The 12,500-nt window shown below is 41.3% G+C and overlaps 2 protein-coding genes across 5 annotated transcripts in view; one reads left to right on the forward strand and one right to left on the reverse strand.

The window, feature by feature from the left end:
- Positions 1–10,025, forward strand: part of LOC138040851 (uncharacterized) — a 39,283-nt gene extending 29,258 nt beyond the window's left edge. For all 4 annotated transcript variants that reach the window (XM_068886547.1, XM_068886546.1, XM_068886545.1 and 1 more), the window contains 7 exons: positions 1–91; positions 764–1,024; positions 3,535–3,690; positions 3,807–4,015; positions 4,740–4,895; positions 6,401–6,798; positions 7,260–10,025. The exon at positions 1–91 is cut by the window's left edge and continues 203 nt beyond it. In XM_068886547.1, the coding sequence (XP_068742648.1) occupies positions 1–91; positions 764–1,024; positions 3,535–3,690; positions 3,807–4,015; positions 4,740–4,895; positions 6,401–6,798; positions 7,260–7,674 (1,686 nt within the window). In that variant the 3' untranslated portion in view covers positions 7,675–10,025. The remainder of the gene's footprint in view (positions 92–763; positions 1,025–3,534; positions 3,691–3,806; positions 4,016–4,739; positions 4,896–6,400; positions 6,799–7,259) is intronic.
- The window catches only part of LOC138040866 (zinc finger protein AEBP2-like), a 10,505-nt gene continuing 6,299 nt past the window's right edge, over positions 8,295–12,500 (reverse strand). The window contains exon 5 of the mRNA XM_068886565.1: positions 8,295–10,711. Within this exon, the coding sequence (XP_068742666.1) occupies positions 10,564–10,711 (148 nt within the window). The 3' untranslated portion in view covers positions 8,295–10,563. The remainder of the gene's footprint in view (positions 10,712–12,500) is intronic.

Genomic DNA, 12,500 nt, shown 5'->3' on the forward strand with positions numbered 1-12,500 from the left:
GTCATGACTAACGGAGCCGTGAGCTGGAGTCACAACGACCAGAATGACAAACAGCTGTTCAAAGTGACTACAGATCCTATTGTTACCGAGAGTAAGTAGCGCACAATTTAACACGAACTTAATTTTACAAGATGGAGAATTGCAGCCCAGTGACACCCGATTAGCATGTAATCGTGGAGGCGTAATGGTGTAGTGGTTACCGAACCCACCATGCCTTTGTCTAGACTGTACTTTTAGTCTGAGACAATACAACGGGTCACGCGATGTTGAGCTACAGATCTTACTTTCCCACTTTATTCACCAAATTTCATATCCATTTTGTCCATTTAAGAGAATATGAGGTTTGAGAGCGAATTCCTGGACTCCATCATGATGATAATTATTAAAATATATTTTAAGATTGCCCGTGCTGCAAAGGTTATTTTTGTCTGTTGTTACCACCTTCAGACCACCTGACCAACAAGGCGTCGCCTTTGAAAATACCAGCCACGCAGTAGGACACGAAACTTACTTGAGAATAATAGATATTAAATAATTTTCATCGGAATAGGGCCAAATATTGGGGTTTCACTCTCTCACTTCACATTCTCTCGGTCCATTCTTGACTCTCCGTTCAACTTTTTTACTCATTTGGGTATTTGGTTCTTCTCCGTTAAAAAAAAGCATTATACAAGTCTTACTTTAGTGAGAGTCGACGCAAGATTACGTTGACAATTCTAATAGAACTAATACGATTATTAATTTTTTACATCACATCAACCAGATCAATGGGCTCACATCGCAGCAACTTACAGCATTCAAAGTGGCCAGGCCAAGATCTTTATCAACGGCAACTTGAATAAGCAAGGGCCTGGAGTGGGCAGGTTATCAGAAGACTGGGATAGCTACGCGGCGTTTGGCAAACACTCTGGCTCCGTAACTGACGTCGACACTCTAGATGAAGTCTTCATGTATAGCAGGGAGCTGTCACCGTTTGAAATAAAAACTCTCTACGACAACTGCAATTTCGGCTCGGCTAAAACACGTAAGTCGTATTTAGGAAAAAAGGGACAACAATTGGAGTTATCGTCCTTTCTTGGTTTAACGTGGAAAAATAATCGTACTATGCGTCGCACATACTGCGAACACACTTAAGCACATTTTTTTGTAGTTGTCGTCTTTGTCGTTCTTAGCAAAATGGAAGGCGTGGTGGCCAAGTGGTTCACCCGCTGGCCCGGGTTCAGGACCTGGCCGAGTTGTCACGTTGTATTTCTTAGGCAAGGTACATCCCTATACCCCATGATATATGTTTGCAATAGGTTATTTCCGAGTTCATGTCGGCCTCCTCTTCAAAGCGAATCTAAGTGCGAAGTTTCTCTTAGAGCGGTCTTCAAATGAGTGTCGTAAAACCAAAACCAAAGTAATTACTTTGGCCAATCAAAAAGGTCGGAGACAATCCGTTAAACCAATCAAAACTCGAAGTAGCTTACACAAAGCGCAGAAAAATGTGCACGCGCGAGCCACGATTGGTTTTGGTTTCACTTCTGATTGGTTGAAAAATTGGCGCGAGAACTTTGAACTAATCACTGAGTGAAGTAATGCAAAACCAAAGTAATTATCTAATTACTTTCGACACTCAATTGAAAACCACTCTATGAAAATTAGGTTTTATTCATATGTAAAGTAACACTAATTACCATCACAAAAACGTCGCACTTAGACGCGCTTTGAAGAGGAGGCAGACATGAACTCGGGAATGGCCTATAACCCTTATCGGAGTTATCAGCGGTTTTGCCACATGAACGAGGCTAAGGGGTCTTGTTGTATTGAATAGACCAATTTCGATATATTAAGATTCAGTCTAAAAGAAACGGCATCATCTCGAGGCTCTGGAGAATAAACTCATACAATAGCCCTTATTCACGATAGCCGCCATGTTGGTTTTCAAATTGTCATGCAAATTAGCCATGTGTTATGCTGGGGGGCAAACATTGGAATAAAGGCAAATTGCGGAAAATGGGCTCGTCGAAATATTGAATTTACATTGCTAAAAGTACATTTTAAAATTTAGAGTTAAGTACCTTTTATAATAATTTTATATCTTTTGATTGCCTCCGACATTTTGACCTTCTACTTTGTTATCTGCTCATTTTTGACTAAAAAAACATCGAAGTAACTTGTGTAATCATTCTATTTTACTACTTAAACATACAAAGAACGTGAAACAAATCATCTGTGTGGCTAAGATGTTCGTTATAACCTCTCGAACTTGTGTTGTTTGCCCCCTCTGAAGTGTGTAGCTAATTTGCACAAATTCAACATGGCGGCTATCGTGAATAAGGTCTATTCCTTACATTTATTCCCCAGAGCCTCGAGATGAAATCTTTTGTTCACGACTGAATTTTGATATATCGAAACTGGTCTATTGACCCTTAAGCCTCTTTGCATGTAGTTTTAAACAAAAGAAAATGTGCTTGCGGGCTCAACTCCAATAAGGACCAATGCCGTGCTGTGAAAGTTATTTTGGTCTCGTGCCCATGGTAGCGCAGCGAATGATAGCCAATCAGAATGACATCGGGCTAAATCTAGATTGAAAATTATTATCATTGGAGGAGGCCCATGTTTGTTGGATGTGTTGTCTTTCCTCATCCTCTCTTGGTATGAGCCCTTCCGTAGGATTTACAATTTTATAGGTATATAGTTGTACCTTGTTAATTAGGTTTCGTTGTTCAGCCAACTGACTGACACACCCTTAAAACATTTTCAAATCGAAGTCTCTTGGAAGGGAGAGGTCACCGAAGAGCTGTCGACCACCTCGTTCTAGGACAAGGAGACCCTCTCGAAATTTTCCAACATTGAAATAGCCACAGTCGATCAGATCAAGTCAGTTGACTCCAACGTACACTGGCAGGATTATTATCCACGGTTGCTTGCAATTGCTTAAAAACTCTAACCCCTCACGGACGAATTGTTGTTATGCAAATAACTTTCACAGCATGGCATTGGTCCTTATTGGAGTTGAGCCCGCAGTGTGGCCCAGTGGCTAGAGCGCTTGCCTTGAGATCCGGAGATCACGGGTTCAAGACCCGTTCTAATCACTCGTTGAATTTGTTCTTGGTATGCCCTGGTTCAACTTCCTGGCTGCACTTGTAAATAGCCAACTGGTTTGCCTCCGGCCAATTGGGATTCTTACACTGTAACAGTTGTTGTTGTGTTCTGTCGTTTCGTTGATTGTGTTTCATTGGCCCTGAAAAGCCCCTATAGGGAGTGGTCAATTAAGTATGTATGTATGTATGTATGTACTTCCGCGTGAAAAGAAGAAATGGGAGGGGCCGGGAAAGTGTTCTCTCCCTTGCGCTTCTGCTTGTTTGCGTTCTTGCGTCGCCAGTGGAAACCAGGCTTCAACGCCCACTGCCTCCTCAATCGTGCCGTCAGAATATTCAATTTCTAAGTCGTTCCCATGTCACGCATGAATAACGCATGAAGCTACAGTAGGCCTCGCTACTCAGAAGATTCCTAGTCTCGATTCACTTTTGTTTTATCTTACCTTTGTAGCTAACACGGGCCAGATATTCTACTTTGGGTTTGATCGGGTGTCCGGAAGTGCCGTATTCGATGATTCTGGAAGCGGAAACAACGGCGAGCTCTCGAACCTCGCCACAATCGCCAAAACCAGTGGGACTTGTGGGAACGGTCTGAGGCTAAGCGGAGGTCAGTAATTATAAAGATCGGCACTGAAGAAGCCAATTTGTACAAAACAAACAAGGACTTCATTCTTGGTAGTTTATCCTTACTTAAGCACTGTTCTAATTGCTTGAATTCCTTAGGTAATATCCTCATTAATGGTGGGTTGTTGAAAAGAAAACCGTTGTTCAGCGTGACTATGGCAGTGTGGCTCAAGTTGGATTCCAATCGCGGTCAACAAACTATATTTAGCACGTGTAACCCAGACAACCCTTGGAACAGTCACGTGCAGTATTTGTTTGAAATCGACGATGGACAAGTGAAATGGTTTCATCGTAACGAAAAATCACAGGTAGCTGTTAAACTGTGCAATTTTCAATTTCGTGCAACTTGTCTGGTCCATTGCGAGACAAGTTGCACGAATCACTGCCCAGTGCAACATACCTTGCAACGGCCAAAGACGTTGCGACACCAGTTGCAGAAACCGTTGCGGAAAGTAGAATTGAGTTCTCTAACGCATGCGCATTGTAACATCTGTCCTGCAACTTGTGTCGCAACGCTTTGTGGCAAAAGCCGGTGAAAATGTTCCTTTAATCTCATGTGATCATCGAAACGAGACAAGTTGCATGAAACCTTGCTCAGTGTAACACCCGTAAAACAACTTGTTTCGTAATATGAGAAAGTTTGTAGGAATGGCGTTGCGAGACAAATGCAAGTTGCACGAAAACTCCACGTCGGATTGAGAACACTGGTTGTCAATGTAAAAGTTTAATTGTTAATTATCAAATTCCTTGAATCCATATACAGATCCTGAAATGATTTTTCATTCAGTAACTAAATTTCCAGCTAATGCGCCGATCATTTCAAAACGTAACTCTTCTCCCGGAAAACTTTACGCCTTACCAAATCTCTCTCCTCGATTACAACTAAGTTTTGCATTATTTTCGGTCCACTACACCAAAAATAGCCTTAACATATGTCTCATGACCAATAAGACTTTTTTGATGCAAGATGCACGGCAGAAAGCTCACTTTTCCATTAAAGGTGCTTGAAAGTGTGTACTCTTGTTCTTTCAGACTGTATTTAGTGCCAAGACCACCACGCCTGTGGTACCAGCGGGGACCTGGACTCACATCAGCTGCACCTACACAGCGTCCAGCGGAAAATCAGAGATCTATGTGAATGGAGTCCTAAAGAAAGAGGAGTTTACTGGCGCGGGAACTCTCTCCCAGGTAACTGAGAAGAACTGTCACATCTCAGATTTACTCAAGTTTTCATGAATAAATTTTCTTATTAAAAACTGATCTACGGATATTAGATTTCCAGCATTTTCCTAGGCTCGCCGGACAACGGTTATCAGTTCCTAAAGCCTGGATCGTTTTCACTGTCAGGCAACAAAAAAATAAAATCAAAACCGTTCAATGAAATAAGATAAAAACTTGGAATGTTGTAGGAGACACATTTATAAATCACCTCACAAGTTCTCAGGTCTGTGCGGTACATTGTTTCTGAGTTATTTGTATGGAGCCGCCCACCCTACGAGAAGAGCCTTTCTAAAACTTACCAGAGGGCGAGAAAAACAGGCTCTGCAGACAACGAGTCAAGTCTTTTAGGTCGCCGCAGCCCACCTTTCTGGGCTAGTCACTCCAGTCAAACCGGTTTAGGCAACGCGCGCATCATATTTTTGACAAGGCGAAGGTCAAAATCGAGCCTTCAGTACGAAAATCAACATGGCGTCTTGAAGTGCGATCGAGACTTGGCCTGGGTTTGAAACTGTCTCCAAGCAACGGCTCGGGCATACTCAATAAAGACTTAACACGATTTCTGCTGAGTCCTTTCTTTCTCGTCGAGTTAAGAAAGGCTCTGCTGGCAGGGTGGGAGCCGCCACGTTGGTGCACCAATATGGCGGCCAGAAATCCACACGAACATCTGGAATTCATTTAGCGATGAAAGCGCTTAGTTTTCGCTTATCAGATAAAATACATGTGTATCATGAACACATCTCCTAATGTACTTGAAACGCTCAGACTGCTGAGATTCATAGGCATAGGCAGTTTTTTCAACCAAATAAATTTGTATCATGGTGTCACGCAAGGTGACAATTCGGAAATTCGAAATGCTGTATTTTCGAAACGAAGAACGTCATGGAAATCGAAACTTGAAAAAAGATTTATTTCTTCGTCATCTTCAACCTCCGAAAGATAAAAATTCAAAACACCTTGCGGTTTTGATGTTATAATTTGATGATGTCATTGCTGTACCTAATATGGTCAAGGAACGCGTCAGCAATAATGAGAGCTGAAACTGAGAAAAAATGGCCGACAAAAGCAGTTTTGGATCGGAATTGACCGAGGCAGAAATCGATGCTTTAGTCGACAATACTCCCCCCTGGAACACCAAAGAAGAGTTGTTGATCCTGGAGTTTTTAATAAAACAATTTTCTATTCGGGCTTGCTGGATATAAAATGATTCTAACCAACTCGACGTTATCTATCACTTCGCATTCAGCGCGTCCTCGTAGATTAATTGTTAATTATTCGTCAACCACTAGATTTCTGATTACCCCAACCACAACAGGGTCTCGGCGATGCCTTTGTAGACCTAAGTGATACCAAGGTAGGCAGTACTTTTCCGCTTTCTTCTAATCTCTAATCTACACCAATAAGCTCCTTGTTAAACAATACAAATTTTCACTTTTGAGAATATTCTCCTGATGGCTGATTGTGGTTTTCTCCAGGACTGGGCAGGAAAAATAAGCATCGGAAAATCTTACGATAAAGCAGCTAATGGACAGTGGATCGAACAGAACAAGCTCTATGGCATCATAGATGAGTTCTACCTGTTTGAGCGTGCTTTAAAACAAAACGAAGTCACCTTGCTGGCTCAGACGTGCAATTATCATAGGATAGTTCTTCACTATGGCTTTAATCTCTTCACTGGTAAAACGGTGTATGATCAGTCCGGTCTCGCTAACAATGGTATAGCCATAAACGGATCGGCTTCATCCAGTAATGGAACATGCGGAAAATCAGTTAATATGACCATGGGGCAAATTAAAATACCAGGAGATTCTTTCAGGGAAAAACCTCAAAAGGCTATTTCGATATCAGTCTGGATTAATCTACAAACAAACAGGTTAGATTTCACTGTTAGCTTCATCTACAGCGTGTATGTTGTGTTAAATCGAATACGAGTGCGTTTATTTCAAACTTTGAGGTGAGGCTGGGAGGTGCTATATCAACAGAGGGTGTGGTCATTCGAGTAGGGTCGATTTTGATAGAATTCAACGTTTCTGTTCGAAAGGAACCAAGAGAAGAAAATAATGTGAATAAGCCTATTGTTTTAGCAAAAAAAAAGCTGACCGGTAGCTAGGGACGGTCGTTTTAAACTACCTGTTAAGGGGAGGTGCGTAAATCGGCAGGGGGTACTCCTTCGAGAGTAAGCAATCAAGAATAAGGTATTACGAGTTCTCTTCAATGGCAAATGTCAATGATGAGGGGTAAATCTTTCTATCAGGCAACTGTTTTCCACAGATAATTATACTATATACAGCAAGATGTTTTTACTACGTTTAACTCTATTTTACACCACTCTAGGGGTCGTCATGAGATATTCAACACAATCGGTAGCCATTCGGATCACAAACACGACCAATACGACTTCGCAGTGAAGGATGGAAAAGTCATGTGGTATCACCACCAAGAAAACGACAAGGAAGTTTTCAACGTCGTTACACTCCCCGTCATTCCCGCTCGTCGCTGGAGCCACGTGGTTGCTCTGTATGACTCAGCCGCCATGCTGGCTAAAGTTTACGTGAATGGTATTCTTGTCAAGCAGAAGTCTGCTAGCGGGGACCTCTCGCAGGACTGGGGACATTTTGCTGGAATTGGAAGACATTTTTATGAGGGCACATATCTATCAGGACTCATCGACGAATTTATCATTTATAATTATGCTCTCGGCGAAAACGAGATCAAGTTTTTAGCGCAAGGAAGATGCTCTAGAAAGTAAAAGAAACAAATTAAGTAACTTTTTTATAAGAAAAGATTGTAAAAAACATTTTTATCGGGAAACGAAGCATTTTCCGTATTTTTATATTCAAACCACAGCGAAAAGGCTGTTCCTAGTACTAGTAAACAAACGTAAACGGGTTGGATCTACTGGGTAGAAGCCACCATTTTGCCTTCCACTCCCAGGTTGTCATAAAATCCTATACATTGCGCAAGCCAGTTAAGGGAAAGACAGTCACGAACTAAACAATTCCTAATCCGTGCTTGAATCGTTCATTGCCTGGAAAGCCCAGTGGGAATTGGTTCTTGTTAGCAACTTCAACTTTTCTGAAGAACTTGCATAAATAAATGCAATCAATCTTTCCCTTTCCCTGCAAGCAGGTCTCTTTTCTTTTTTTGTGTTCGCTAGGCTGACGAATACGGGAGGAGACCTCTGCCATGGGTCGAAACTCACTTTGATCCACCTTGGACGGCAGTGTTCTGACAGGGTTGTAGCAAAGAATAAATTCATCCGGTTCCGGTTGAAGGTTCTATTGAAGCGGTTCGTGCTCTGAGCATCAAAGGGACCTGGTAACAGGTTTGTTCCCAGTGTCTCGCAACACCCGGAACGCACAACAGTACTCAAAACCAACGCTTTTATTTCATTTCCAGTATCGATGAATTCTAGTGATAATTCAGTAGACAGGCAGATATTTAATGTTTTTTTTTGTTAACACATCGAATGACTTTTAAACTTCGTAGAGAATAATTTGCGATCGTTGCGGGTCACTTCGATCGACGCCTAAAATTCAGCCGGCGATCATCCCTTTTTCACCAGCAGCCGGCGATTAGCGACATCCCTGTTGTTGAAAACGCATGCCCTCGTTTGCTGATTGTGACTTGAGCCCACTGTGTCTCGCGCATTCTTTAACGTAATTCCGCTGTTGTTAAGGGGGGTGGCACTTAACCACAGAAAGACAATGGTTGCTAAGGAAGCTTTTTAGTCAAAGAGCACTACAAAAAGGTTACATGGATGGTTCTATCAAGTAACTTTTTCAGTGGAAATCTGACATCACTTTAATCACAAGGTGCATACGCAACTAGTCCCAGTCCTCTGCCGTGAGTTTCAGTGAAAAACAGTTAAAGGCCCCCAGGAAACGAAAGAGGCGTTTTTTTAAACGGATGGGAACCGTTCCATCTCTTTTCGTAAACTGTAGCATGGAATTTCTATTTGGACAAAAAATGGAACTGATATTTTGGAAAGTGTGTCAAAGAAGGACCTTCTGACGTCATAATGTTTTGTGAAATAATTTCTTTTAAAATCCATGCTACAGATTTTGTGTTAGAATGTTCTCATACTGTTGCGTTAAAAAATTGAAAACAACATAGTTAACTCGCTGAGTTTTTGGGCATTTGATGTTTTAGTCACACGATTGACCAAATATGGTTGTGAGTCGAATCATACAAAGGAATGTTACATAGAACACATTTGGCAAGAAAGGATTTCTGTAGAGTTAAAGGAATTCGAGAAATGACAATTTGAAGGGGTCTATGGCAACGGATTGGTAGTTGAGAGCCACCTCCCTTAAGTGAAATGCGAAGTAACACGTGGGGATTCGGTCCCTAAGTAACCGCCGCGCATGCTCAACACAGTGAGTTTCAACACGTGGCAGAGGTCTCTTTTCTCGCACTCCTCTCAGCCCAGCGAACGCAAAAGAAAGGACACCTCTGCTAACAGGGAAACCTACTCTCAAGAGAAAAAGGGAGAAGGATGGAGAGCGCTGCTCCCCGACCCTAAAGGTGATGCTTTGTTCAAGAGTAATCCCAACCACACCTCCAATTCCACCCCTCTCCTTGCGACCCAGTGACCGTATTGCTTTATGTATTTACTTGAATCTCAAAAGAAAATCTACGATTGGCGAACCAAAGTTCGGCCAATAAACACAAAGTAAACGGGAAATCTGGTTCACAGCCTGTCAATAGGTAGAAAATGTTCTTTTACTGCAAAGCGACTTACGTATAACTTTTTATTAAAGATAAACACTAATGAAATACCAAGTGAGTTTTCGAGCGAAAACATGACATCTTTACACATGAAAAGGTTACTGTTACCTTTCGTGAAATGATTTAGTATTTCATTGGTGTTTATATAATAAATAGAATATCAGCATTGCCACTTGGAGATACGGAATTTCTCTTCTCGCGTTGAAAAATATTTCAATCGTTCGCTGCGCTCAGTCGTGAAATATTTCAACACTCGAAGAGAAATTCGCATCTCCGCGCGGCCACGTAATATCCTCTAAGTACAGCGTGTCACTTTTCTGTCAAAATCAAAGATTGCACGACAATAAACAGGTGAACTGTCTTATTAAACTGTCTATACAACGGTTTACCTTTTTTCCGTTTCAATAAAGGTTAAGTTTTCGGCAATCGAAAACCACATCTTACTTCGTGTCTTGTGGTAACCAAACGAGAGTAAATCGACTTGACGAAAAAGAGAAATGAAAGACTTTGATCCGAACTCTCAAATGTAGCTTGCCCCTTTCCACGGGAATTTTTCATTTTTACAACACAGTGTTTAGAGAACACAAGGCCATAAATGCTAAGACCGTGAAGCTTTCTAATCTGATCTCTTCCGCCCTACTCCAAAAACAGTAAGCGTTCAACCCAATGTTTACACTTTCTGACCTAAACAATGGGACTGGCGGCACCTCGAAAACTCTAAGGACGAAAAAGGAACAGACTGTTGATGCGCTAGAGGTGATAACCCAAACAATATTCATCACAAACAGCGAACATTAATTAAAATCCCGTGATCCTGACAAAATGAGCCAGGTGTTAAATACAATAATACAAATTTAAGTTAGTATAAACAAAAGGGGTTAAGTGGTGAACACAAAACCTCTTGGTGTTATTTTCGATGATGCTTTCTGTGAGAGAGACGCCTGTAAAAAGAAGGATCCAATTCTGCGGCCACGTCGTTTGGTAGCTGAGAGATGTGTACAGTTTTCGTCCTGTGCTTCTGTACATCATTCAACGGTACCCACTCATCCGGTAATCTGTTGACAAGACGTGATATTGTTCAAATAACTAGGTGCAGTTTAGAGTACACAATCAAATTTTAATCACTCTTTGAGAAGCACTCTTTAAGAATCACTTATTGACGACTTGGTGATCAAAAAATATTTAGAGATTCAATTTACTAGTGATTAATTAGCAACAATCGTTCAAGCCTGAATTGTTCCAGGATTTCCTTTCATTTAATACTGCTCAAGGAACGTTAATTAGTACATTTAACTGCAATGATTAGCGCCTTGACTTGATTCTCTCCGCAGTTTTGAGGTGGTTGATAAGAAATGTGAAACCTTAAATAAGTCTCACCAACACGATGACCTGCCGGCATGACAAAAGTTAATACATGAAAGTCATATATAACTCTCAAAAAAGAAACGATCGTTTTCAATTTACAAAACATGTTTCGACATACTCATGTCATCTTCAGTTGCAAATGAGCTTTTCAACGGTTGTACATTTGAATTTATGTTAAGGTATGTTGCAAAATTACATGTCAGAACTTGCGTACAATTTAAATATGAAGTGTGAAATGCGCAGAAAACAAAAATAGCGCACATAGCAATAAAATAAAAGACAAAAGAACAACGTAATTAAAAGAAAGAGACAATGATGTTGAGAGTCTGTTTACTAGTTTACCCCTTGATGAGTGCATTGACTTGGCGGTCACCTACATTTATCAGGGTAATCCTGGCCTTGCGATAAGCCCCGCTGACCTTAAAACCCTTTTTTCCTTCGCAACAGCAGGGACCCACTTCTTATTCAAGGGTGCGTTTCATGACCAAGTAGATGGGGTTGCCATGGGTTCCCCCCTTGCTCCAGTCCTCGCAAACCTTTTTATGGGACACCATGAAAAAAACTGGTTAGATAATTTCTCATCCTCCCAAGTTTTGTTCTATAGACGCTATGTTGATGACACCTTTTGTTTGTTCAATAACGAAGATGATGCGCTCTTGTTCTTTGATTATATCAACGCAAGGCACCCAAGTATCCGTTTCACAATGGAAAGGGAAATCAATAAGAAATTATCTTTTCTAGACATATTGCTAGACAACGGTCATCCATCTATTGTTACTAGTGTATATCGCAAGAAAACATTTACTGGTCTTCTTACTAATTATTTCAGCTTCGCCCCTTTGAATTACAAACTGGGTCTAGTCAGAACATTACTAGACAGAGTATATAAGATCAACAATTCCTGGGTTGGTTTTCATCTGGACGTCAAGAAGCTTATTTTCTTACTATTTATAAATTGTTTTCCGTCGTGGGTGATCGACAAGATTATCCACAGGTATCTTTCTAAGAAAATGAGTTCTTCTCTGACTGGGCGGGACGCCTCATCCAACTCCGGGAAAACTTCTACGCACTTCTATAAACTCCCTTATGTTGGCCGGTTTTCTGAAATCGCCCAGACCAAGTTAAGACAACTACTCAAACACTATTGCAAAGCTGATTTAGATATTAAGTTGGTCTTTAGTACATTTAAACTTAGAAACATGTTCAGCGTGAAAGATTCAGTACCGCAAGGTCTACGTTCGCGTGTCGTTTATAAATTCTCGTGTGCTGGCTGTAATGCCAGCTACATTGGCGAGACCACTCGCCACCTACGTACGCGTGCTCGTGAGCATCTCTTGTCGGACAAGTCTTCGCATGTTTACAGACACCTGCAGTCATCTAGGGCCTGTCATGACTCTTGTAACACAGAATGTTTCACGATCTTAGATTCTGCCGCCTCAAAATTCCAAATTAAGATCAAAGAGGCATTGCACATTAAGT

The sequence above is a fragment of the Montipora capricornis genome, chromosome 3 (assembly GCF_036669925.1).
Source record: "Montipora capricornis isolate CH-2021 chromosome 3, ASM3666992v2, whole genome shotgun sequence".
Classification (NCBI taxonomy): domain Eukaryota; kingdom Metazoa; phylum Cnidaria; class Anthozoa; order Scleractinia; family Acroporidae; genus Montipora; species Montipora capricornis.